We start from the raw sequence: 24,983 nt of genomic DNA, 5'->3' as shown, positions 1-24,983 counted from the left end.
GGGAGACACACCGCTGAGGCCAACAAGTGACCTGAATTCCAGTCCCCGGCACATTCTGCGCCGCGGCCCAGGCTCGGGCTAAGCTTGCTGGGGAAACTCAGGGGACGCGTCTGATGGCGGCAGACACTTGCCCCGACTCCCCTGAGATGAGCCCAAATCAAAGGTCCGGGGAGAGAGGATGCTGCCTGGAGCGGTACCCCTAAGTCAGCCTCAGGAAGGACGCTGTTCACCTCCAGCGGGGGGAGATCCCCTGCCCGTCCTTGCTCCAGAGCGCGGAGACCGGACCGGCTCGCGGGGCTGCGACCTAGGCTGGCCGTGGCCGGTCCCACCTTCGCCCCGAGAGTCCCACACCAAACCCTGGAGGCCAACAGAACTTCTGCAATTGGAGCTTCTGGACAAGCTGAAGGTACCAAGGAGCCCGAAAGGTAAGCGAATGCTGACACCCAGGGATGCTCTTCCTACGCTGTGTGTGAAGATCTCAGGTACACGAAGGTGATGCCCAGTCACCGTCCAGCTCCCCGGGGATCCGTGGAAATGTCATCGGGCCCGACCTGCCACACAAGCTGCTCCCCCCACCCAACCCGGAGCGCGGAGGGCAACACCGGGGCAGACAGAGGCACCACCTTCCCAGCGTCCGGGGAGTGAATTCGCTGCCGTCCAGGAAAACGTCACTGAGTGACACAGTGAGGCCCTGCGTCACCCCTCCCCCCACCAGTGCACCTGTCACCTGTCCCTCAAGATCCAGGGATAAGACACTGAAATCATAGTACCTTTCTTGTCAATCTTTGCTTGATTTCTCTTCTTTCTTCCTGCTCTGTCTGATCATTCCTTTCTGTGAAAGATTAAAACAGAAAGAAAAAAAGAAAGAAAAACGGGTTGAGACTCTCCTCCTTTTGGCGGGGAAGTGAGCTCCTGGCCTCTGCGTTTCTGGTGGCTGAGGCAGGCTATCAGGGACACCCCATGTCACGGCTGGTCTTCCTCCACTTGGCTGGCCATGCTCAGACCGCGGTCTCACTGCCATATGGAAACACTGGCCCCAAGAGAAGCTTCGCCCACGTTCCAGCCCCTCTCCTCGGCTTTCTCTGTGCCGGACTCAGCACAAAAACTCAGCTGCGCAAATTTACTTGCAGGAGAAACAGGAAGCAGGCCTCGCTCCCCCCCTCCTCCCCAACCAAATATCTACCCTCTGTCTGTATATTTACGTCCAGGAGTATAGATGACTCGCACAAATACTTTTAGTAGGGTAAGTAAACGTGCACATCCGTGACTACTAATATGTACCACATATGAATATCATATATGAATATTAATATACTGTCACTGCTTTTTTTTGCCTTCTGCTTAGTAGGTATACGTACAGACTTTCAGCCAACCAACATACATAAGGAACACCCTTCTCCAGACTCTGGGCAACATATGCTTGCCTGGAATTTATACTTTCAGGGCATATTTCACATCTAAAGATACCATGCACCCAGCTGACTCTCTCCCGCAGGAGCGAGCTCACTTAGATGGCAGAGCCTTTTAAGGGAGCCTCAGTACTTCACTAAACTCGGCTTTGCCGCTGAGTTGTGACTATTAACATTCAAGCTGTGCTCATACCTACACGCGGGAGCTAAAAATAGAGAAGTCAGAGCCGTGGTGTAAAATGCAGGCTTTGCCCTGGGATACGAGATAATGGATGTCCTATTTCTGGCGCTCTCAGTTGCTAAATAAAGCCTCAGGTCCCAGGCTGTAGGAAGCTCCATTCCTGGGAAGGGAGGCTCATCTGCTGGCACAGACTCCTAGAAACACGGCTTGTTTGAGAAAGGGGGGGCCCTGCTGCTTGCACTTCACATAATCCCACAGCATCCGCCTTGACTTACAACATTCCACACATTTGTGCATTTGGGGGATTGGGTTCACGGGTGTTAGATGTACGGTACTCTTCAGTAACTTTTTTTAAAACAAAGACTTATCTTGCATTTGAATGTTTTTAAAAGTAAATGAAGCCCTTTTATGTTCCTGGTTCCTAATCCAAGTGATAAAGCAGGAGAAACCACACGAGGAGGCTCTCTGCAGAAAGCTGATGAGACAATCAAGAAAAAATTGTGGAAGTATCAACATAAGGCCAACCATGAGGGATTTCAGTGATGACATGACGCTAATTCTTCAGGTTTCTTAAAAAACAGGCCCCAGACAAAGGCCAAGTGCAGCCTCCATGTGAAAAAACAAAACCAGATCTTTGTCTTTAATCACCAACAGTGTCATTACCAAGGTCACACGAGTGTCACAGGTGCTTTGGAGAGGTGGCCAGCAGGGGCCCCTCTGGGGCAGCTGCTCTGTTGGACGCCAACCCCAAAAAGTCCTTCCCCAAAGCTTGAGCCCATGGGTTCTCTCTGAGCAACACCTAGCTATGGGTTTGTGGACCTTCGATTCCCAGACCCAGAAAACGCCGTGCCTTATACAAACCAAGGGATCCATGACCACAGCCTCCATACCCAGATGTTCTAGAAACAGAGCCAGCGGCTTGGAAGCCACATTCAAGTCTTCTGTAAATCATCAGAGATGCACTGTTGCTTCTAATGCAGGGGTTAGAACACAGCCCGTGGAGCTGGGCAACCTTTGGCTCTATCTCCTTGCCAAGATTCACGTCAAAAAGCTGTATTACTCCTTCAGTTAGTTCCCTTACCAGGCCAATGGGGAGGGCAATGCCACACCACACCGCTCTGTTGTAAGGATTCAGCGCAGGTGCACAAGCAAGCCCTGAGTACCGCGGCTGGCACAGCGTGGGTCTAACGTGGGGGCATCGGGTTTGAGGTCGTCGCCTGCAAAGGGGCCACGGTCTTATCCACAAATGACCCCCAAGCCGAGTTCCGAGTGTCCGTCAGACCTGATCGCAGTGAGTTGTGAGCCCCCACTTGCAGATGAGCAGATACGATGTGACAACATTCTAAGGATAGGCAGAAAAGGCCCTAGAGCAGGAGGGCTTGAAGCCTGTGTCAGGGGCCTGTGATGATGCTGTTCTACGCTGGACCACGCACGGCTCCTCTAGTCTCAGCTCCACAGAACAGAACAGAACATTTGCCCACTGAGAACTAGCAAGCAAATTCGCAGATACTCCCACTCGGGGCACTTGAGATGCTCCTGAGCTAGGGACGCACCTGAGTGGCTCAAGAGTGTGGAAGGGACCGCCGTGGCCAGAGGAAGGAAACCCGCTCTCCCCTTCTGTGCACTGCACATGAGTGCATCAGTCCCAGGTATCCACTCTGCACCTCCATTCACCAAGCACCAGTCCTGTTTTTAAGGCTCTGACGTTTATTTGCAAAGACTAATACAACTGGAGGCGCTTACTGGCACAGGGACGTGGCATCCCCAGGAGCGGGGCCAAGAGCCACACGGAGCCGAGCCGGCTCACGGGGAAGCCCCGCCGCCCTCTGGGGCAGCAGACCCCTCTGCTCCAGCCGGCCCTCCAACTCCTGGGCTGCGTTTTGGGGGCATCTGTGATTTATAAATTGCTTTATAAATGAGTGGTGGAATTTTTAAACATTCAAATACTTGGTGACTGAAACAGCTTGACTCTTCTGTCTCCTGGATCAAGCAGGTAGAGTCCACAAAAGGTTCTCTTTAAATCCTCAGACGAGACCAAGTTCACACAACACAGAAGAGGAGGGGCCACATCTTAAGTCTGACAACAAAAACACGGAATCCCTTCCCTTAGGATGAATTATGTCCCACCGTCCCTGACGGAGGGATCCGCTCAGGCAGGAGAGGGGCCAGGGGGAGGGGACGGGGACCAGCCAGGACCAGCAGGGGGCTCTGCCATCCACCGGCTTTCTGGCAGAGCGTCTGCTCGGGGGGGTTCCCCCAACTTCGGGAAGAGCTCACAGAATAAAAAACCAAACTCACAGAATATCTGTAGTGTTCATCACGTAAAGAGGAAAAAGAATGAAAATGCTTTAAAAATCCAGGCTTTCGAGGGCACCTTTTGTAGAAAATGTTTTGAAAACTAAAGTCTGCTGGCCGGACAGAGAACTCTCCGAGAAACACTTTTGAAGGGGTTTTACCACCCCCCAAACCATCCATGGCGTCCTCTGTACTGGGGAGGTTGTTTGTGGGCACTGTGACCGCTGGGGGACACCCAGGCCACATGGAGCCAGATGGACGGTCCTGGAATGGCACAGATGTGAGCCCCAGGGCAGGTTTCCTGGGGTTTCCAGGTCCTCGGAGCGGCTGGCTTCATCTGCCCTACGCGTAGCACCCCAGGGCTACGCGCTCCTGCCCTCGGGCTTCTGACGCTGTCCACACCTTGCCTGTGGTCTCTGCGCCCATCAGGACCCCCCTCCCAAACTGCCAGGGAAACCTGCTCCAAACCCAGAATGCAAAGAGGATACTGAGCCATTTCCCCTAGATCTACAGGGCTAATTAAATAACCCGAGAATAGGGATATCTTTAATTACGCCCCAAGGAAAGCTTTTTCTCTCTCTCTTAATTTTAAAGGGGGAGATTTCCAAGTGCATCAACTTTAGGGCTTGCTTCTGCAGCCGGACTTCACAGGGCTCGGGGAGCGTCCAGACCGCAGAGCAGGCTGTGAGGGCAGAACCCGTCCCCCAGCCTCCCCACCTGAGGCAGGAGCCAGGGGTTCCCAGCTACTCACGTTTCAAGATGTTTCTTCTCTCCAGTTCCTCCACGGCCGGTCTTTGGCTCAGCCGTCTGCGGAAAAACACTAGAATTACATTTTGCACCATGGTGGCTGCCTGCAGATTCCGCCTGGTCTCTGCCAGGGGCAGAGGTGGCCGGCGCGCCCCCGAAGATTGTGTCCCCAAAAGCTGGAGGAGGGGAGGGGTCCCCTGGCCACGGCCTCTTGCTGGCTAATCCAGTAAGATCCTGCACAGGACGGAGGTCGCCCTCTGTCACGGAGCTCCTGGGGCGGACCCCCTGCCACCTCGGGATGTGCGGCTCATTTCCAGACCTGCCGATCGCAGCCCCCTCGGCGGGACGCCCCCCAGGCCAAGCTCCGCCGCCCGCAGCCTGGGCAGCACCTGTCCCGCTCCTGTCCCAAGCAGCCTCGCCGGCAGCCCTCGGCAGGGGGAGTGACAGGCAGCACCGCCTCCCAGCCAGCAGAGCCAGCCGCCGAGGGAGGGAGGGAGGGAGGGAGGGGCGCCCCACCCGCCCCCCCTCCTCCCCTCCCCCCTCCCCCGCCCCACCCGCACCGTCCCGGCAGGGGACCAGCCTTTCCAGCCGGGTTTCCAGTTGAAGGAGTCGGAGGATCCAGCCAAAAACAAATACATAAAATAAAGAAAAGGCTTGTCAGGAGAGAGAGGCATAATTAGCCAAAATTAGTGCCAAGCGCTCGTTATTCTTGTAACTCTGATACTGTTGCCCTTGGGTCAGAGCCAGGAGCTGTCCCACTTCCGGCCCGTTAGCCCCCACCGGAGACAACAGGGCTGAGCCTGTGAACGCCCAGAATCTGGGGCCACCACGCGTTGCCCCAAAGAGGATGCAGCCTCCAGAAATATTTGTCTCCTCTTCATAATCCCTGTCCCAGCACAAAGCCGAGGGCGTCCCCAGGGCTCCCCTGCCCACCCCCCCTCCCCCCCCCGCCGAGCGCACCACAGTCGCGGGCTTTGTGTGCCGCTGGCTCTGTGGACGGCTGCTTCCAGGCTGTCTTGATGTCTGGTGGGACCTGAGCCTGCCCCTCCAGGAGGCCTGGCTGGGACCCAGGGGCGAAGGCTCCTGACCTGCCCCAGGCCGGAGGGGGGAGGGGGGCACGCAAGATCTGGCTCCAGGACAGAGGCTCCCTCACCCTCACCGAAAGATCCCCAATGCCCCTCACTCACTCCCTCAGCAAAGGACCAGGGAGCAGTGGTTCTGTGCCAGGCGGGTCCACGCCCCTGGACCCGGCGCTGAACCAGCTCCCCCTGCCCTGGAAAGCTCAGAGTCTAAGGAGGAAGGTAGACAAACCATATAAAAATGAACAAAACCATTCCAGGGAGTGTAATGCCACGGACGAAATAGGACGGGGCATGTGACTGAGCAACCAGGCGGGGGCAGGGGCGGAAGGTTTCGGGGAGACCCCTTTCCTCTGAGACCCGCACGAGGAGGAGGCCAGCCACGGGAAGATCACACCTCTCTAGCCGCAGTGTCCCCTAATTGCTCACACATGGGGCCTGAAGATGGGGGCAGGGGAATGATCATGGCAGGCTTCGTGGAAGAGGGAACGTTGGGCAGAGTTGTGGAAAATCTATAGAGGGCAGAGCCTGGTGACCGGCAATGCCTGAGGACTGAGGCCATGGATTTCCTCAAACCTGGGGAGTATCCCGAATCCCCACTGGCAATGCCTCCCCCCCCCCCGAGCCTCTTCTTGCTGGAGGCCTGTCTTCGCTTCCAAAATGAGAACCCATCACAGACTTCCCCAGAAGTGTGAGAACCGAATGAGGTAATGCACCGAGTGTCTGTGAATGCTAGCTTGGCACAGGGTAAGCTCTCAAAAATCGTCTCAAGAAAACCCAACCTGTCAGCTGCCAACTGGCCACGGATGGAGTGCCCAGAAAGGCCCGTCACCCAATTCCTGCGTCTCTGAAAAGCGTGGACAGCTTGCCACCAGGATCTACGCCGCTGGGCCGCGTGCAGGCGGGCCGGGTCCTGCCCCGCAATGCGGGGTCCTCCCAGATGCCGCCGGGCTGACGGCACAGCTGGCCCCCAGGCCACCTCCGCCCCGGCTAGAACGGGCAGTCCTCTGGGTGGACGCAGCGCCGTCAGGGACCGCTGTGAGCAAAGCGCAGGCACCGTCACTCCCTGACCCTCCCTGCAGAGACAGCCCGGGCGGGAGCAGAGGACCCGAGCCGCTCTGTGTGGTTCTTTCCGGGAGAGAGGATCCCAATCACCGGGGACGGGAGAGGAGGAGGCCCTGAGGGCAGTGCTGCGTGTCCAGAGTTCAGTCTAGACTCACCCCTACCCAGGAGGCCATCCAGTACCCAGGATCCCACTTCATGAGACTGTGAACTTCTGCCTTGGGTTCACTCGACCTTCCTTCATCACATGTTCTGGGAGCACTCATGATACGAGGAGCCCTGGGGACAGGGTGGTGAGAAGTGGGACCCAGTCCTGTGCCGGGGCCTGCAGGCTCTCCTGGGGTACAGATGCTCACTCTGTTATCATGCAGCACGAGGACGAAGCCTAGGGTAGGTGGGCTGACGTGGACAGGGCTGGCTCCCTGGAAGGTGCCCCTGGAATTGAGATCCAACAGGTAAGTGGGGATTGCTAAGCGAGAAGGGGAAGGAAGAGCAAGTGCAAAGGTCCTGAGATCAGGAAGAATTCTGCAAATGCTCTTTAGACTGAATGGAGGTGTGTGAGCATCTCTGGGGCAGGAGAGCTGGGTGGGGGCACAACCTGGAGTCAGGTGAGGAGTCTGGATTCGTTCCAGGAGTCTGAGAAGGCATACGATGGTTTGAAGCAGGGAAGGGTGGGGTGGGCTTGAGGGGATGCCAAGATCAGGTGTGCCTTGGGAAGCTCTCTCTGGACCCCTCCAGGCTGCTGTCCAAGAAAGGACAGGGCAGAACCCACCAACAGGAGACACCAGCCTTCCCAGGGCCAGGACCCCCGTCGGACAGGAAGGACGGGTGCTCCAGACCGGCGAGTGGCCGAGGGCCCTGTGAAACGTTCATGGCACCGGGAAGGTACTGGCTCTGGAGTAAGAACAATGCGAACTCCAAGGTAGTACCCATTAGACTAAATATATAAACCACAGCATTCTGTCCACTTGCTGCCTGGAACTCGGCTCGGCTCTCTGCGTGGGTGAGGCTTCCAGAAGCAGGAGTGACAACGACCCCACTTACTGTCAGAGACAGATGGCGAGGAGACCATGAAGGCCCAGAGAGGCAAACGTGATCAGGTCTCACCGCCCACGTAGACCCCAGGGCCCGGCGCCTGTGACCACATGCAGTGAGACCAGGCGACAAATGAGAGCACGGAGACCCCTCTCCCTACGCGGCCCCGGGGCGGGGGTGATGCCGGAGCCCCTTCACTTTCCTCGGTGGCAAGGGGCTCTCAGAGGACCCACAGACACAGCCCCAAGGTGGCTGGGCTGGGGGGCTGGGGGGGTTGCGGGGGCCGTGGCCTCAGGGAGGGTGTGGGTGCACTCCAGCCCCCGAGGGTTCCCAAGCTCCTCCTGGAGGCTCCTCCCTCTCCCGATTCAGAAACGCGCCCCAGCGAGCGAGGAGTGAGGAGCAGGCGCCACTGGGGAAGACACGTTCTATTTCTGACTCTTCCCACGGAGAAAGCTGGAGTGTGGCAGCTAATTACAGCGCTGCGGGGGGAGGGGGGGGCGGCAGGAAAAGGGAGTGTCAGGGTAGAGAGAGGCCCCTGCCCGCCTCCCAGCCTGGCCCCCGCCTGTGCATGCAGGAGACCTGGGGAGACCAGCACCGGCCCGGGCCGGAGTGCGCTGACAGGCCGGGGGGGGCTCGAACGGGAGGTGAAGGTCTGGAGCACCCAGCGAGGGCAAGGTGAGGGGTGTGGGATCCCGCAGGACAGCGTATGCACACACGGGTCCCCATGAGGGCCCTGCCACCAGCTCGTGCCCCTGGTCCCACGGGGCCTGTCCACTGAACAGATGCCCCACACCCGACCCTGTGCTGCGAACACGGGAAACAACAGAGGACGGAGGAGGCGAAGGCGGAGGGTGCGTGGCCCACCAGGATGCCCGCGTGGGCTGCACGAGAGCAAAGGACGCAGTCGCACCGTCCACGAGGCTCTGGCTCTGCGCAAGACGGTCGTGTTTCCACGCCGTCCCCACCAGCACCGAGGGCCACCACATAGGCACAGGGGCTGAAGTCGGGCCTCAGCTCTGCCACCTGCTAATGCCCTCCCTGACCCAAGCCTCGGGTTCCCAGCCGTCACCTGCCCCAGTGGCCGCCCGGGGTTCTGAGGGGTGAGGACACTAAAGACGAGGAGCTGGCACACAAACAGGGGGCACTATTGTTACTGCTATCTACAGTGCTCACCCGGCGGGCTGAGGCCAGGTCTCTTCCAGCCTCAACCGAGGGAACTGCAATCTCTAACCTGCTGGCAGCCTCTGTGCCGGCCAGGATCCCCAGGAAATGCTCCTCCATCAGACACTCATTCATACCCTCCTCCATCAGACGCACTCCCTCCCTCCCCCATCAGACACTCACAGGCCTTCCTCCATCATTCACTCATCTCTCACTCACTCACCCTCCTCCATCAGACACTCATTCACCCCCTCCTCCACCAGACCCTTGGTGCCAGGCTCGCACCCGCACAGGCAGAGGGTGGTGACTGAGGCCCAACCATCTGCCACCTTCAAGGAGGTGACCCTGCTGCACCATCACACAGCACCCACCCCGTCCACATGACCGTGGGCTCTAGCAGCTGCCCTGGGCCAGGGGTGCAGGGACCCCCAGTGCTCACCAGGGTCGGGGGGCTCCCTACACTTTCCAGCTCCCTGCAGCCAGGCAGGGCTATGCGGATGGTTTGCAGCAGTGACTGGGAGGAGAGATGCTGGGTCTGGACTGAGCCCTCGAAGAGGTGTGGGAACTTCCGCGGGCTCCCCTCCCCTCCGCGGGCACCTGGGCCTCACCCCAGACGGCAGAGCCTCCAACCTGAGAGGCCCAGGCCCGCCTCCGTGTGAGGCCAGCTGCCCTGGAGGCTCGCCCTGACCACGATGGACGGAGCACACCTGCACTGGGTGGGGCCACTGAGGTTGGGGTGTCACCACAATGCCGTCTGACCTCGGGAGGCACAGCTCGGGCCACAGCTGGCCGTGACCCTGGCTTTGGCCCCAGGGCACCATGCCTGGCCTCCCACCTCTGCCTGCAGCCTGGACCCGCCCAGAGCCTTCTCCAGCGTGGGGCCAGGCCCAGGGAGCCCTGCAAGGCCAGGTGGACTGAAGGTGCAGGTGCTCCTCTGCCCCACACCATCGGGGTCGGGGGGCAGCCTGGCCACCAGACCCATCAGTGCTCCACACTCCACATACAGCAGGCAGGTGCATTTTTGGCTCACAGGATACTTCAAGAAACAACACGAAGGAACGTTAATCAATTGCGAGTTTCACTTTCAAATATCTGTTTCCTGACTTTCCTGGGATATAAGAAGACTTGGCTACTTGGGTGCACACCCCTGACCCCCAGGGATGGCGTGGGGCAGAGTGGGCACCCTGGTGCCTGGCAGTCCCCGCGGCTCTCCTCCTCCTGGGCCCGGTCAGCGGTCCTGCCCAGGGCTTGGCCAGACCCGAGACCAGGGCCCCAGAGCTGTCCAAGGACAAGAGGCCATGACGTGGGCCAGACCCTGCGCGGTGGCTGGAGAGGAGGCTGGTGGGGAGGTGGGGACAGGAACCTGTGTGTGGGCAGCGCCACCGAGAACAAGAGCCACCTGCACACGCGCCCCCGCCGCCTGCACTCTGGGGGGGTCTGAGCACCGACCCCACCCCACCACCCCACCCCTGCTCCGGGGGTCTGAGCACAGACCCCACCTCCCCACCCCCCCATCCCCACTCCGGGGGGTCTGAGCACGGACCCCACCCCCACCCCCACTCCAGGGGGTCTGAGCACAGAACCCCCTCCCCACTGCCTGCACTCCGGGTGGTCTGAGCGCGGACCCCACCCAACCCCCACTCCGGGGGGGTCTGAGCACGGACCCCACCCCTGGCCTGCGCTCCAGGGGGTCTGAGCACGGGCCCCACCCCTGGCCTGCGCTCCAGGGGGTCTGAGCACGGGCCCCATCCCTAGCCTGCTGCTGCTGAGGGGTGTGGGGGGGGGTCTGGGGAAGTGTCCGACTGGTACCCCTCTCTCCAGAACCATGAGGTCCCAGGCTTCCATGAGGCCCGTGAAACCCAACTCTGTGATGTGCTCCTGTGCTCGCCACCTCTCATTTGCCAGGGAAACTGAGTCACAGGAGTCAAACTCCAGGTCACCTGACCCCCAAAAAGGGCCACCTTCACCACACTTGCTGTACGTCCTCTTTGACCTGCGGCCGCTCTGTGGGTCGGGCTGTCCCGTCCACAGACAGCGAGGCTCAGCGCAGCCCTCTGGCTCACACCGCCCTGCCTGTCCCCACGGCCCCGCTCTCACCCGTGGGACTCGCTCAGCCCACCCTCTGCCTCAGACCCTATCACCCACCGATGAGCACCCTCTGCCAGAAAAACCGCAGAACCCCCAAACTGAGGTCCTCACAACCAGCTCACGAAACCCCAGAGAAGCCTCTGGAACCACGCTCTGTGGGCTGAGCCTTCCCACCCTTCACTGGCCCAATTCCCTGGGGGAAACAGCTCCTTCTTCTGCAGAGCGCGGAGCCCCCGGGAAGGGGCCCTGCTGGGACTCAGCGACCGGCCCCGCACGCCTCCCTCCTCCTGTGCCCTGTCCCCGTGCAGCTTGTGTCGGGGGCCCAGCCGCGCACCCCGCTCGCTGCCGCACTGCCGGCCCCGTCCAGCTTGCCCTCGCATGCTCTGGCTGCCCACACCCCCTGTGGCCTTGGCTCCCGCTCACCACACCTGCTGTGCCCTCACCAGGCTTTCCGAGGAACCCCCCACCCCGGTACATCGACCCGATTCCTCGCCTAGAGAAGCCCTTCGGGGCGCAGCAGCAGCTTCAAGGTGAAGGGGGAGCATCTCGACCCAGGTCCCTCCAGACCTTCGGTCCCGACCCCGCCACCCTGCAGCTCTGTGCCTTCTGAGCGGCACTTTTCTCCCCTGAAAACGGGAGGACGACCGCACCGCCTCTCGGGGCTGCCAATGAAGTGAAGCAGCCCAGACGCCCGGAGCCCAGGGCCCGGCACACGGCAGACCCAGGGCTGTGGCAGTTCCCGAACTGCTCCCACACGGCGCTCAGGCTGCAGGGCATTGGGGGCGCAGAGGGACAGCAGGCCTGGCTCGGGGGGGGGGGGGGACGTGGGTCAGAAACAGCATGCCCAGCCTCATGCTTGGCCCCACTTCGTACCAGAGCCCCAAACCCCTACTTCGTCCATGGCCGAGGTTCGAACACCGCTGACGTCACCGCAGTGCCAGGCAAGAACTGAGAACCGATTCCTTCCAAGGAGGCAGAGTGCCTTTCTGGAAAGGGAAGCCTCAGCCGCCAAGCAGACAGCTTCACACCCACGGGCCGCCGGGCTATTCTGGGAGCTCCTTCCCGGGAACGCCGCGCCTGCCGCTCCACCAGCCTGAGCCCCCAAGGCGTGCTGGCATCCCTGCCTGGGACGGATTCCCCCGGCGGGGCGGCGTCCCTGCAGTCATTCCGCGGGGATTCCTCCTGCCACACGCAGGCCCATGCTGCGCACCGGCTTTGGGGAGCTCCCACGGGGCGCTGTCGGGGCAGCAGACCCACGGGGGCTCGTGGGCCAGCCTGAGAGAGGGGGCCGGGGGGGCGAGGCCACTTGAGGGGGTGACCCAAGGACCAGGCCACAGAAAGCAGGGACAGGCTGCGGGCTCTGAGGGGGTGGAGCCTCCCACGATGGGGAACAGCAGCTCCCCCAAACCTGAGCCCCGTGTCCTTGCAGTCATCCCATGTCGGTACTGTCCTGTGCTGTGGGGTCTGCACCCAGCCCTAGGCCAAGGCGTCCATAGTTGAAGGAGGCGGGGGAGGTGGGGGGAGAAGAGGTGGGGAGGAGGCAAGACAGCAGGACTGTGCCAGGGATGGGAGCCCGAGGGACGGGTCTGACCCAGCAGCGGCGCAGCCTGAGGTTAGCCGCTGCCCAAGCCCGGCAAGGCCACCCCCACGCCCCCACCTGCTGCCCACCACTGGGGAGATGGGGGCAGTGCACGCACACCCAGGACGAGGCATGCAGCTGGCCTGTTAGGGACCCGTGTCTCCCAGGGGTGGGGCCTTATCCACCTGGCCCCTTTCCTGCCCCTGACTTCCCACGGCCACGGCCTCTGGGTCAGCGCCTCCCGCAGGGCTGGCCACTCAGCCAGGGGTCCTGGGACACGCTAAGTCTCCCGGGGGCACCGGTGGCCGCTGTGGTGAGCGTGTGGAGCCCAAAGCCACCATCCCCCCAGGTCCCACTGAAGTAACAACCACGATCACAGGTCACTGTGTCATGCGCAGAACGGCGGAGGGCCACACGGCGGGAAACTCAGTGTTGACCAGAGTGTAGACCAACAGTCCTCCGCCCCCCTTTGGTGGGACCGTCAGCGCCGTCTACCAAGATTATAAATGCCTGCCCGTATCCTTTGACCCAACGATTCCAGCTCGAGGTGGGCAGTTTCTGAAGTGCTCTCACGGGCGCCGATGCGTTACAGCAAAATGTAGGGCAGAGGCTTTACGCCCACTTAGGGGCTGGACAAAGAAAGCAGTTGGCCAGCAACAGAACTCTGTGCAGACATGGAAAAGGACAGGGTGTGCGTACGCTGGCCTTTATTGGAAGGCTCGTCCAGCTGGACTCTGGGAAGAATAGGCAGAAAAGTGAAGACAGAAAACGCAAAATCGTGTTGTGGTTAAAAATCTGGGCTCCGAACCCGGCCTCGGCTGGGATTCTAACTTCTCCACAAATCAGCTCCACAAACCTGCTCGTGAACTTCTCACTGCCTTTTGCTCAGTGAGAAGCGTCCACCTGGCAAGGCAACAGTCCCCAGGTGTTCATTCAATCCCTCATCCAGGTGCCACAGTGGAGGTATTTTGTAGATGTGATTACAGTCCACAATCAGGTGACTTTACAGAAAAGAGACTGTCCTGGATGCTCTGGGTGGGCCTGGTCTAATCAGTTGAAAGGCTTTGCGAGCTGGGCTCAGGCTCTCTGGTGAAGAAGGAATTCCGCCTGTGGACAGTGGCCTCTGCCCATGTCTGAGGCTCCCAGCCTTTCCTGATGGCCCGCGTCACGGATTCCAGACCTGCCTAGCCAGCCCCACAGTCACCCATGCCCACACCTTGCAGTAAATCCCTTATTTGTCTCCTAGCGTGTCTGTTTCCCTGGTGTCCGACCGACACCACCTCCTTGCCCATAAATGAGGATGACAATACTATGGGAGAAGCTCTCTCCTGTGTCCCCACTCACTGACTCCGGATGCACCAACGCTCCCAATCCTGCAAGGCCAGGGCCCAGTGACCGTGCTCAGCCCGCAGCCGATGCTGCCCAGTCTGTTCTCAACAGTGAGCTCTGCGCCCATCGGGAACTGCTCCCTTTGTTCCCAAACCTATGTGTACCAGGTGTACTTATTTTTGTGATTAGGTAATTTAATTAAGTTTTATGCACACTGATTAAATGCCTTAATATGGGTGTGAAAGGAAAATCCTGTGAGAACAGGGTTGAAGGCTTGGAGTCAGGAAAGTGAAGATGCTAAAAATAGTGCTGTCGGCCTAGTGTGGGGGAGGGAGCAAAAATGATGGGAGGGAATCGAAAATTCTGGGAGGATGCTGCACTTAGGTCCTTCCAAGCGCCTCCAAATGCTCACTCCCCTTCAAAGAAACCGACACTAGAAACCGCACTGGAGGCATCCCACCTCTGTGTCACAAAGAACTCCAGCATAGTTCCTCCCTCAGTGGACTGTTCTCCATTCTCACCTGCGTGACGCGGGCTAAAGGAAAGCATTTAGAGCGAGAACAGGTCGTGTTTATAATTTCTGCTTTTAACCGGCTTTCTGATGCATTGCCGGTGTCTCGCCCTGTCCTTGTTCCCCGTGGGCCTGGGAGCCGTGGGCAGCGGCTGCGGACATGGGCCCAACCTGGACGACGCAACACCAAGGCAGACGGAAACCAAAGCTCCACTTGAAACTCTCCTCCACCAGCCTCCACCCCAGAGGATTTCTACCGGACACGCAACTCCATCAATGCAGTCAGGAGCACCTGGCCCTCACAGCCCGGGGTGGGGGGGGGGTGGAGGAGGGAGGGGTCGGGGACCGGGGGCAGCACCCCTGTACCTGGCATGCGGGGAGCACGTCCCGTGTCCCACCACCCCGTGCTTCATGTCCCTGCACCTCTTACACACCCGTGTAGCTGACCCCCCTCCCGCCCGCCCTGTCCCCTCGTCCTGAAGGCACTGCCTCCATCCTTCCCCAATCCCCAGAGCTCGGAGCAGAGGTGGCGCACAGAGTTGCTCAGGAAGTGTGTCCTTGAACTGAGAGGTCATCGGAGGGGGTAATCACTGAGGAAGGGACGACAGCAACTGTCCACGTCACCCCAACTTCCTGCCACCTCCCGGCGCTGGACTGTACATGCAGCACTCTCCTGAGCCCACGGGGGCTCCACGGAGACTCCTCGGGCCAGACTGCTTTAGAAGCTGCTGCTACCTAAGATGGAATGTTTCCATTCCCTCGTCCATCTGTTTGCTCGTTCCTTCCCCTCTCTCTTCATTCTATCTACACAACAAAATTAACTTCAACACCCACAATAGCACAGACTGCTAGTTTCCTGCCTGGTCTCTAGCCTCCCTTCCTATGCAGCACCAGAAAGCTGATTCTGCTCAGGGCAGCCTCTTTCCTAGCCAAACCTGGCCACATGGAGGGGTTCTGACCAAAGATATGCCGAGGAGCCTTGGGGAAGAGCCGATTCAGCTAGGATGTATGTACCTTTGGGACTTAAATGTGATGTCCAGTGCTCCTGCAGCCATCTTAGACCATGGAGGATAAATGCCAGTGTGAGCATAACTGAACAGGAAGACAGAAGGAACCTGGACTCTCAGTGACTGTGGAACAGTCATGACAGACCCAATAGTCTGCAACTATTCCACGAAGCAGAGTGGCTCTAGGCCCGGTGTTCAGAGCCAGCCTACCTGGGTCAGATCTCAACTAAGTGTCATCCTACTTGTGTGACTTTGAACATCTACCTAACTTCTCTGAGCCACCGTCCCCTTAGCTATAAAATACAACAAACATAGTACTTACATCTTGGGCTTCAGCGAATGCAGGCCAAGCAGAGTCCATGACACAGAACACAAGTTTAATAAACGTTACACGCTACCATGTCGTCGTTACAACCACAGCCACTACTTGCATGAGTTAAGCCCCGACTGCAGGTAGAGCAGGGCCAGGTGTATTCAGTCCCTGCACATGCCAAGCAGGCAGGAACTACATACCCATTCCCTAGGCTCAGCCGGGTAATGTGATATGCCCGTGCTCAGTCTCCAAGTCCCAGCCAGGGGACCTTTAAACCACCAGACCACCTGCTCCCCTGGTTTGGGATTCGTGTTCTACTGATACTGAAGGGAGTTGATGTCATTTTGCATTTTCTTACAAAACATGCTGTACTTCCTTGACAGATTTCCAAGCACCTAGGGAAAACAAAGAGCAGCTGACCCTGGGGCCAGCTCAAGGCTCCAGGCTCCCTGCACAGTGATATAAATAAGGAAGCCTGAGTCCCACACACTGGTGCTCCCTGCAAACCATGAGCTCCACACAAAGACCAAGATTTATATTTATGTTCTCCAAAAATTAGATTTGTCAAACTTTTCCTGATTTGGAAGCTCTGTTTTCTGTTGCTTAGCTACCTCCGTCTAAAAGCAGAATGTGCAAGATCTACACCTTACAGACACCGCTCTGACTGGACCCCTTTGGCCTTGCCTGCTGCCCAGGCCTTGCGGGACCGCGGAGCACCCTCCCTCCTGGGCAGAGGTCATGTCTTACCCTCCCCACAACACCCCACAGGGCCTGCTCACAGCCCTGCCTCTAGCGTTCCTTTTGCAGTTTTGCAATCAGTCCTCAAGAGCGCCCTCATAAATGGGGGCATTCCTGACTTTGGAAGCTGCGTAATATTGGCGGCCAGCCCCTCACCACGGCGGTGGTGCAGGAAGGTGCTGCCAAGCTGACAGCCGAGAGGGTTTGGCAGGATAGAATAGATCTGCCCTCCCGACATCTTGAGCTTTCTAAACAGAAAGAGAAGCAAAGCCCCAGGAACACGCCCGAGGCCCCTGGGACGGCTGGGAAGGATGTCAGGTAAATCTGCTTCTCCCCAAATGGAAGAAAGGCAGAGAGACTGCTAAGCAGGTCTGTGATGTCTGTCCTCCCACAAGCCCACCCCCACCCCATCTCTGCAGACGGGGCTCCTGCAGACAGGGAGGCCCCTGACCTGGCTGCGGGTGTGGGCTTCAGTCCCCTGGAAGATGGATGGAGCCCGGGGACATCAAGGGACTGAGGCCAGCGTCCCCTAAGTGCTTCCTGTGCATGAGACTGGGCGTGTTAGCGACCCTGCCAAAGGTGACCATGATGAAGGCAGTGACGGAATGAGGACGGGTAACGGGGTGATGAAGACCCTGAGGAAGATGCTCAAGGTCTGATGAAGATGACGGTGAAGAAGATGGAGATGGTAACACTGACGTTTGGGACCAGCCTGCACACACCGTCGCCCCCGATCCTTGTGATAATAACGCGAACACGTGAGGAGCCCATGGGGCCCCCGCCTGGCCCAGGGATCCGTATCGGGGAAGGTCTGCTTCTGGTGGGAACAAACATTCTAGAACTGGCGATGGGGGCACACAATGGTACAAACACACAGAAAGCCGTGAATCGCGCACTTTGAAAAGGTGAACTGATTGGTACAGAAACTATAGCTCAATAAACTGTTAAGACAAAAAGACAAACTCCCTATCCCTGTGGGAATCCTTATTTTTCCCCCGGTGTTTCCTCCCTGCCAGGCAGCTCTAGGCATCTCCTGTGTCCTGTCATAGGGCCTCCATTCTGCAGCCCCGCAGGATGGACTCTTCTGGAAGCACTCCCATTTTACAGAGGAGGAAAGGGAGCTGCAGGCCAGGGAGGTGGCCGTCCGCGGTCACGCGGCTGGAAACCAGGACCCGGATGGCAGCCGAGGCCTTCTGGACAGAGCTCAGCCACATGGAGATGCTGTCCGTTATCAGGGTGAGCAGGGGTCCTACCCCAGCTCTCAGAGCGCCACTGCACCCCTGCCAGAGGAAGAGGAAGAGGAAGGTTCCATGGGCATCGCACAGAGCACTGGCGACTACCCTCTGGGCCTTGACGCTTCTGCTGCCCACTGTCAGATTAGATCCTGGTGCGTTATTTCTCTATGGCAACTCTATAGTCGAAAATCCCTACGCTCAGCACAAGCAAGAAGGAGCTTCTCAGAAAACAAGCACACAAGGGATTTCATATCACAGGTGCAAAGAGGTGGCCCCAGGCCAAATATGGCCCACAAATGTGTTTTATGGGGTCTACACGTTGCTTTTTTTAAAATGTGAATAGGCTGCCAACATTTAACTGAAGGAAAATTCGCATAAAAATAAACATCCCCAGTTTCTCTTGAAAGATCCCAGCACACTGGTCCTGCATTCCAGAGGTGACATCCACGCTTTGCTGGGTAGCAGCTTCCGCCTTCAGCAAGGACACGGACTCCACACCTGCCACAGATGCTGCCCGGCCCATGTCCGTGGAGCACGAGGGCTGGGACTTCTCTGTGGAGTGAGCTGTGAAGACACAGTCTGACTCCCCCTCCGGAGAATCAGGTGGTGAGTCTTTGTCACTGCAGGAAAACTCCACTCTTCCTCCTGAAAATGCTCAGGGAGCTTCTGGAGCAGCCCTGTCGTCCGCCGGCCTTCCGGGGATGGTGTGGGGGAGCGTGGGGGAGCGTGGGGGCTCCCACCCCAGGGCCCAAGGACCTGCAGCCCAGGTGAGGCCCAGTCTGGTCAGCTGACCTGGGGGCAGCCCTGCAGCAGGAGATGCATACAGACCATGGCGAGGACGCACCCCGGGACAGAAGCACACTCCAAAATTAGGAATGCCCAGTGCGGCTATGAAGATGCACATGACCCACAGATACGCTTCTGAATGTGTTGGTTACACATCAAACTGGTGAATGGAATCACTGCTTAAAGATATCCAAAGACCCCACTACATAAAGGACGTCATTCATTCAATACATATTTACTTTGTGGAATCAAACTCTTACTGAATTGCAGCCTACCCACTCTGTGGGGTCCACCTTGATGTCCATCCATGCAACCATCCATCCCTCCCAACCAACCATCCATCTACCCACCCACCTAACTACACAACCACTTAACCATCCATCCTTCTATCCATCTCTCTGTCTACCCACCCATCCACATAACTATGCGTCCCTCCACAGCCCTCAGCTAAGCCCTCCAGCTACCCGTCCATTCAACAGTTGCTGGCTGGGAGCCTGTTTTATACCAGGCGGTAGGGCAGGCACTGGGGTTAAAGCATCAAAGAAACAGGGTCCTTCCCTTCTCTGCCTTGGTGGAGAATCACACGAGCAAATCAGTGGTCTTGAACCAGGGATGGCCCATGGCGCATTTCAGGGTGCTGTGATGGGGCTAAGGCAGTGGGTGCTGAGGACTCGGATGGGAGCTGAGCCGGGCAGGCTCAAGCTCATGTCCTCACTCAGCTACTCCCTGGCTACGGACAACTCTGAGCCTCAGTTTCCTCACAGGCGAAACGGAGATGGTGAGATCTATCACCTAGGGCTTAGCTAACATGACATCATGAGGTCCTGAGCCCAGACAAGCAGCGGCTATATGGGTAAAATTCCAGTAATGTTTGCATGCCCAGGATACACAAAGCTTGCCTCAGATTCTTAAATCCATGACCTTAAAGGTTAATCATCATGGGCATGATGCTGCATTTTGCAAATTTGGGATTCACAGTGAAAAGGAAAGCCCATTATAGCTCCAAATTTATGTTCCCCACACAGCTGTGCTTCTTTCTTTTTGATGAAGATGCCCAGCTGTTAAGTTTTTTTGTTTGTTTGTTTTTTATTTTGTTTTTTGTTTTTTGGGGGGGTTGGGGGTTTTTTTGCTCAAGAGTGATCTTGGGCACAATGAGTTCTTTATGAATTTACTCAACCACCTTACTCCCTCCAATTTCTAAAAACTCCTTTGGAAACTGACCCGTTGGCAGCTTCCGACACTGAGCCAATGAATGTGCTCTGATGCATCAGGGAGCTGAGCTCAGCTTCTCAGGATCCTTGCTGAGGGGTCAAGCTGGTGCTGGGAGAGTATTCTGCCACCAAGGGGCGGTCCTCAACCTGAGACCTCTCCTGATTGAGTCCTAGGTCAGCTGCTCAGACTCCACCTCTGATGGATCAGGAGAGCTCAGGCCCAGCCAGCCCTCCTCGGCATCTGAGGAAGATCATAGCCTTCCCCATAGCCCGATTCATCCAAACACAAACACTCGGCTCCTAATATGCCCAACCCCAAATCCCAAATTATTCAGCAAGGGCCAAGAGCTCGAGCCCTGCAGGCTTTCAGAACAGAGAAAAGTAGATTCCAAGTCCCCTGTATTTTGCTTTGCTTGCATTTAATGCTGCCCCATTTCCAGGAGATCAAGAGGCTTGCTCTGTCCCTGGAGGTCAGTGAAAAACCACTGACCACTCGCTCACTCTCTGTGAAAGCAGCGTGAAGTCAGAGGGAAGATACCTGGTACAAAATGAACCGACAGTAACGGGAAACACACAACCCTATGAAATACCATGCCAGTCCCTCAGTGTCCTTAATCCTGAGCTGGTGCTGCTCTTGACCACAACCGATCAGTTCAAAGCTGCCAGCAGAGGTTCCCCACGGGGTCTCCCCCACTCCTGCAGGATCCCCGCACGGTCTACACACCCCTTCTGCAAGCTCACCTGCACTCATGGATTAACCACTGCTAAACGTGCCAGGGACCTGGATGTGCCAGGGGTCCCACCAAGGCTGTCCAGACCTGCACACAGAACCCCCTCCATGCATCTCCCTTCCTCCTTCCTGGGTCCCCTCCCTGGGGGGCAGAGCATCCAGATCCACCCTGGTGGGTGAGCTCCTCCAGCCCTCACCCTCTCCCCCAGTTCTGCTCCTCCCCTCCCATGCTCTCAAGTCCACACCCCTCCACCCCATGGCCCATGTGACAGTGTCCATCTCCTTGGCCAGCAGCACCTGCAGGACCAGCGTCCACCCGCCCCAGCCTGCTCCCTGCACTCGACCCCCCATGTGTCGGCAGAGCGGTCTTCCTCAGATGCCCCTCACCCCATGGCGCTCCTGCTTGTGACCCCTCAGGGGTGGCCCGCTGCTTCTTGCAAAGACCAGACATCTCTGTTCACTGCTTAGCACCAACTTACTGAGCACCTACTGAATGCATCAGGGACACATTAGTGACCAGATAGGCAGGATCCTAGTGTCAGGGGAGACGGACCAGAAGAAACAAAAAAAGAGGCAATTTCAGACAGCAGGGTGATGAGGAAAACAATAGGACGATGTGATTGGAGAGTCAGGGAGAGTAAGGGGGCAGGGGTGGTCATGGCAGGTCCCTCCAGGGAGGTGACCCCTGAGCTAGGCCAGGGACAAGCAGAGGCAATTACCTGTGGATAGCGAGCATAGAAAGCCCACCCCTGGCCCTACTGGGCCCACCACGGCCCTCCACAGCAACACCGCGTCCCCACAGCCACGCTGGCTCTGGACTTGGTGCTTGTTAGCTGGGGCGGGGGGGTGCGCGGGGGGGTGGTGCTCTCAGCCTGGAACACCCTTGGGCTCCTGCCTACAGGTTAACGGACGCCTACGGATCCATCAAAATCATGCTCCGAGCCACACACTCTCAGATGCCCGTCCCCACCCCTGCCTCCCTCCTGCCCAATCCCCTCTCCCTCCTAGACCCTGCAGCTCCATGGGGCGGGGGGGGGGGGGGCACATGCCTGTCTTTGTGCGTCCCAGAACAAGTCTTTTCATTCCTGCCCCCCAGACCCGGACGTTTCTGTACTTGGGGGCGAGCACTCCGCGGTGTCCACGGGCATTTGGAGTGGTTGGAAAAACCAGTCCTGCTGGCACGCACGGTGGGGGCTGCCAGCTGGGCCTGCGAGTGATGCTCTAGGACTGATGCAGTAACAGGTGCTCGGAGCCCCCAGCCGCACGGGACACAGAGCAGAGTCCCGGGGCTGCCGCCGCCGAGACAGACCGACTCAGCCCGGCCGAGGGGACGTCAGCTGCTGCGTTAACAGGACACGCGCCGGAAGCTCCAGCAGCACTAGGTCGGTAGCTTTCTATACCGTATGCAAGGTGGGGGCAGGGCACCCTGGCATTGGGTGGGGAGACCCAGTGGCTGGGGGCAGGGGCTCCGGAACCTACCGTGCGCTGCTCACGAACTTGTGAGACGCGGGGACACCACGTCGCCTCTCTGGGCCCAGGTGCCTCATCTGCAGAGACGACGGCCCCGGCCTGGGACTTTGGTCAGGCCAGAAAAGCAATCGGCTCGGCGCCCCCTCAGCAGCCAGGGGCCAAGACCCTGCTGTTGCTCTTATTACCAGGAAATGGAGTCACGGACACGTGTGTAGAAGTGAGACTCGTGGGCCACGCAGGTTCAGGCACAGCCCCGCCGTGGAACAAAGGCCCCGCTCAGCGCAGCCAGCCTCGCAGCCTGAACTGCCGCTCCCAGGCAGTGCTGTCCCAGGCCCCCAAACAGAGCCGCCTCACCTCCCACACCTGCGGGATGGAGACGCCCGGCGCTCGGCTGGCACGCTAGGTCCTGCGCCTCATGCCCATGGGTGCCGCGGGGCAGCTGTGCGGAACAGTCTGCACCCACGGCAACGCCCTGTCCCCACGAGGCTGGGAGTCACAGCAGGCGTGCGGGCAAAGGTGAAGTGGGAAGACAGTGGCCAGGCTCTCGGGCCCCGTGTGCTGTGGGCATCCTGAGTCCCTGTCACCTGCGCAGTCGCAGGGAGCAAGCACGGTTAGGGCCCCCAGGTGGTAGGGGGAGCAGACTGGGGGTTAATGACCTCCCCAGGGCCAGCGCGGTCCGGCTGCAGTCAGCCTGACTCTGGGCACCCTACCCCGGGGCCGGGCTGGATCTGGACCCCCACCCAGCAGTACGTCACCTGCACCAAGTCATTAACATTTGCTCCGATCGGGGATCACGGTGCCGACCTCGTTGTCTAGACGGGAAGGATGGGTCAGGACAGGGTCTCCCACAGAAGCAGCCGGGCTGCCGTCCGGAACCGGTGGGAACGCCCGTCTCTCTGCGCAGTCCTGACGGCAAAGAGGCCGGAGGACTTGGAGGGCCGACAGGTGCCTCGTCTGCTCCGCAGCGGCCCCAGCAAAGAAGAACCTGCTGGCGGCAGAATCATCATGCTTCCTTGGGACCCAAAGTTACCCGTCACACATTCTTCTCCTCCGTCTTTCATCAGAACCTCCCAGAAGTGGAGTATTCAGGGACAACGCACTTCACAACGGGCTGCTCGCCCCACAGAGCGGAGCGCGTGTGAGTCACCGCCTCACCAGGGCTGTGTGGGATTCTGTGGCTCCTTAACTGTTACTTAGGTCAGTACAGACGTTAGAGAGTCATATTTTAAAGTAGTATTCTTTGAAAGTTCTGTTGTCATTTTACTTGGGGATGAAAAGTGCTTTGTTGTTACGAATTTCCGTGTCTGCAGTTCCTAATGAAGTTGAGAGCTTCCCATGGGTTTGTTTACCACCCTGGCTCCCTTCTCCCGAGCCACGCGTGCTCCAGGCTTGCTCACCCACGGACCTGCTGGGGTCCGCCTGTGTTCCCTGACCAGCGGCCTCGCTCCCGAGTGATGCGGACGTTGTCTAATTCAAGCTGCTTTTCCTCCTCCTGCTCTTCTTGCTTTTCTTCTCCTCCTGTTTCTGGAAATGTAGCTCATGACAATAATCCATAAAAAGGAAAACACGGACGTGTGAAAATGAGCCTTGTAGTTTTACTTTAAAAGTAAAGATCTTGAGGGAAACTCCCAGTCTGTTGACTGTGGGAGGGAAGAGCCAAGCGAGCAGATGCGTCTGCTCCTTTGAGATGAGACATTACTAAAAACCAACATTTGAATTCTGTGTCACACTACGGAAACCCTTCTGACAGGATGCTAAAGTGGCATAATCTCATATTTGCTAAGAGGGTCTCCCTTAAAAAATATGTATTTTTACTTACTTTTTACAGTAAAATCTAGAAATAATTTTTAAACCATGTATAGAAAAATATATGCCATAGAGATAAAATGAAGAGCTGAGGAAATCCAGGCAAAGGGCATACAAGAGAAGGTCAAACGTGGACCCACACCCCAAATGATAAAACAGCTTTGCCACAGGTAGCTAGCTGCACACTTGGCTCTGAGCGTCCTGGTGGCCAAAGCAAAAAGGGAAACACAATTAATTACAAAGTGTACATTCTCTCTCTCTTTTTTAAGTAGGTTCCACATCCAGCATGAAGCCCAACAGGGGGCTTGAACTCACAACCCCGAGATCAAGACCTGAGCTGAGATCAAGAGTTGGACGCTTAACTGAGCCCCCCAGATGCCCCTAAAGTGTGCATTCTCCTTAAGATACTAACGGGCAGCTGTCATGCAGAACATAGTTTATTGGGATCCTGAAGCCTCAGAGAACAGTCTTCCCAGGGTCCTGAGGAAGAGACACAGTGCATCTCAGGGCAGCAGGGACACTTGAGGAAGAAGCACCCTGTTAAAATAGAGATCCCTACTCAGGAGATCTGGAGCAGGGTCCAGGAATCTGTTTTCACAAAGCTCCCTAGTGATCCAGACGCACAGTCAGAGATGGGCACTGGTGTAACCAGAAGACCAGTTACCCACCCACGTTTCCTGCTGTGCACCCATGGGCAAGTGACTGCACTGTTCTGAGCCAATTTTCCTCATCTGAAAAATAGGACCATTGATATTAGCTACCCCAGAGAGCCCTTGTGAGGGTCCAAGGGGAGAATATTCAAGAAGCACTCCACAGGAGGCTGGTACGGAAAAGACTCTGAATAAATGTTAGCAACGACCATTATATGACCGTCTTGCAGGATGCCTGTGGAACTGGAGCCGAGTTGCTCAGGATGAGTTGGGTTCCCACCCTGCAGGGGGTGGGGAATGGAGCGACGCTTCTTCAATTGGCCAATATCTATCAATGCCCGGCTGCTGTGAGGAACCACTCCCCGCCCCAGGCAATGAAGTTTCACCCCCGCCCAAAAGACTGGCTTCGTTTCCAGCAGTGAAAAGTCATTTATTTTTCTGGTAAGCCCACAAAAAAGAAAGGTTTCTGTATTTTTGAAATTCTGTGTCCATAGAACGGAGACCTCGCAAGGGACCCTCATCACCCTGAGGCTTCAGTGGACAGAAGGTACCAAAGCTGGT

At 57.8% G+C, this 24,983-nt stretch overlaps 1 protein-coding gene across 1 annotated transcript in view; it reads right to left on the bottom strand.

Moving 5' to 3' along the window:
- The window catches only part of PHACTR3 (phosphatase and actin regulator 3), a 205,989-nt gene that overhangs the window by 4,334 nt on the left and 176,672 nt on the right, over positions 1 to 24,983 (bottom strand). The window contains exons 9-10 of the mRNA XM_045883903.3: positions 4,637 to 4,692; positions 771 to 832 (exon numbers count right to left, since the gene is read on the bottom strand). Coding sequence (XP_045739859.1) covers positions 771 to 832; positions 4,637 to 4,692 — 118 coding nt within the window. The remainder of the gene's footprint in view (positions 1 to 770; positions 833 to 4,636; positions 4,693 to 24,983) is intronic.

The sequence above is a fragment of the Mirounga angustirostris genome, unplaced genomic scaffold (assembly GCF_029215605.1).
Source record: "Mirounga angustirostris isolate CCGP_5_RB_7025 unplaced genomic scaffold, mMirAng1.0.hap1 SCAF_10, whole genome shotgun sequence".
NCBI lineage: Eukaryota > Metazoa > Chordata > Mammalia > Carnivora > Phocidae > Mirounga > Mirounga angustirostris.
The sequence above is the reverse complement of the archived record's forward strand: the minus strand, read 5'-3'. Positions and strand labels throughout refer to the sequence as shown.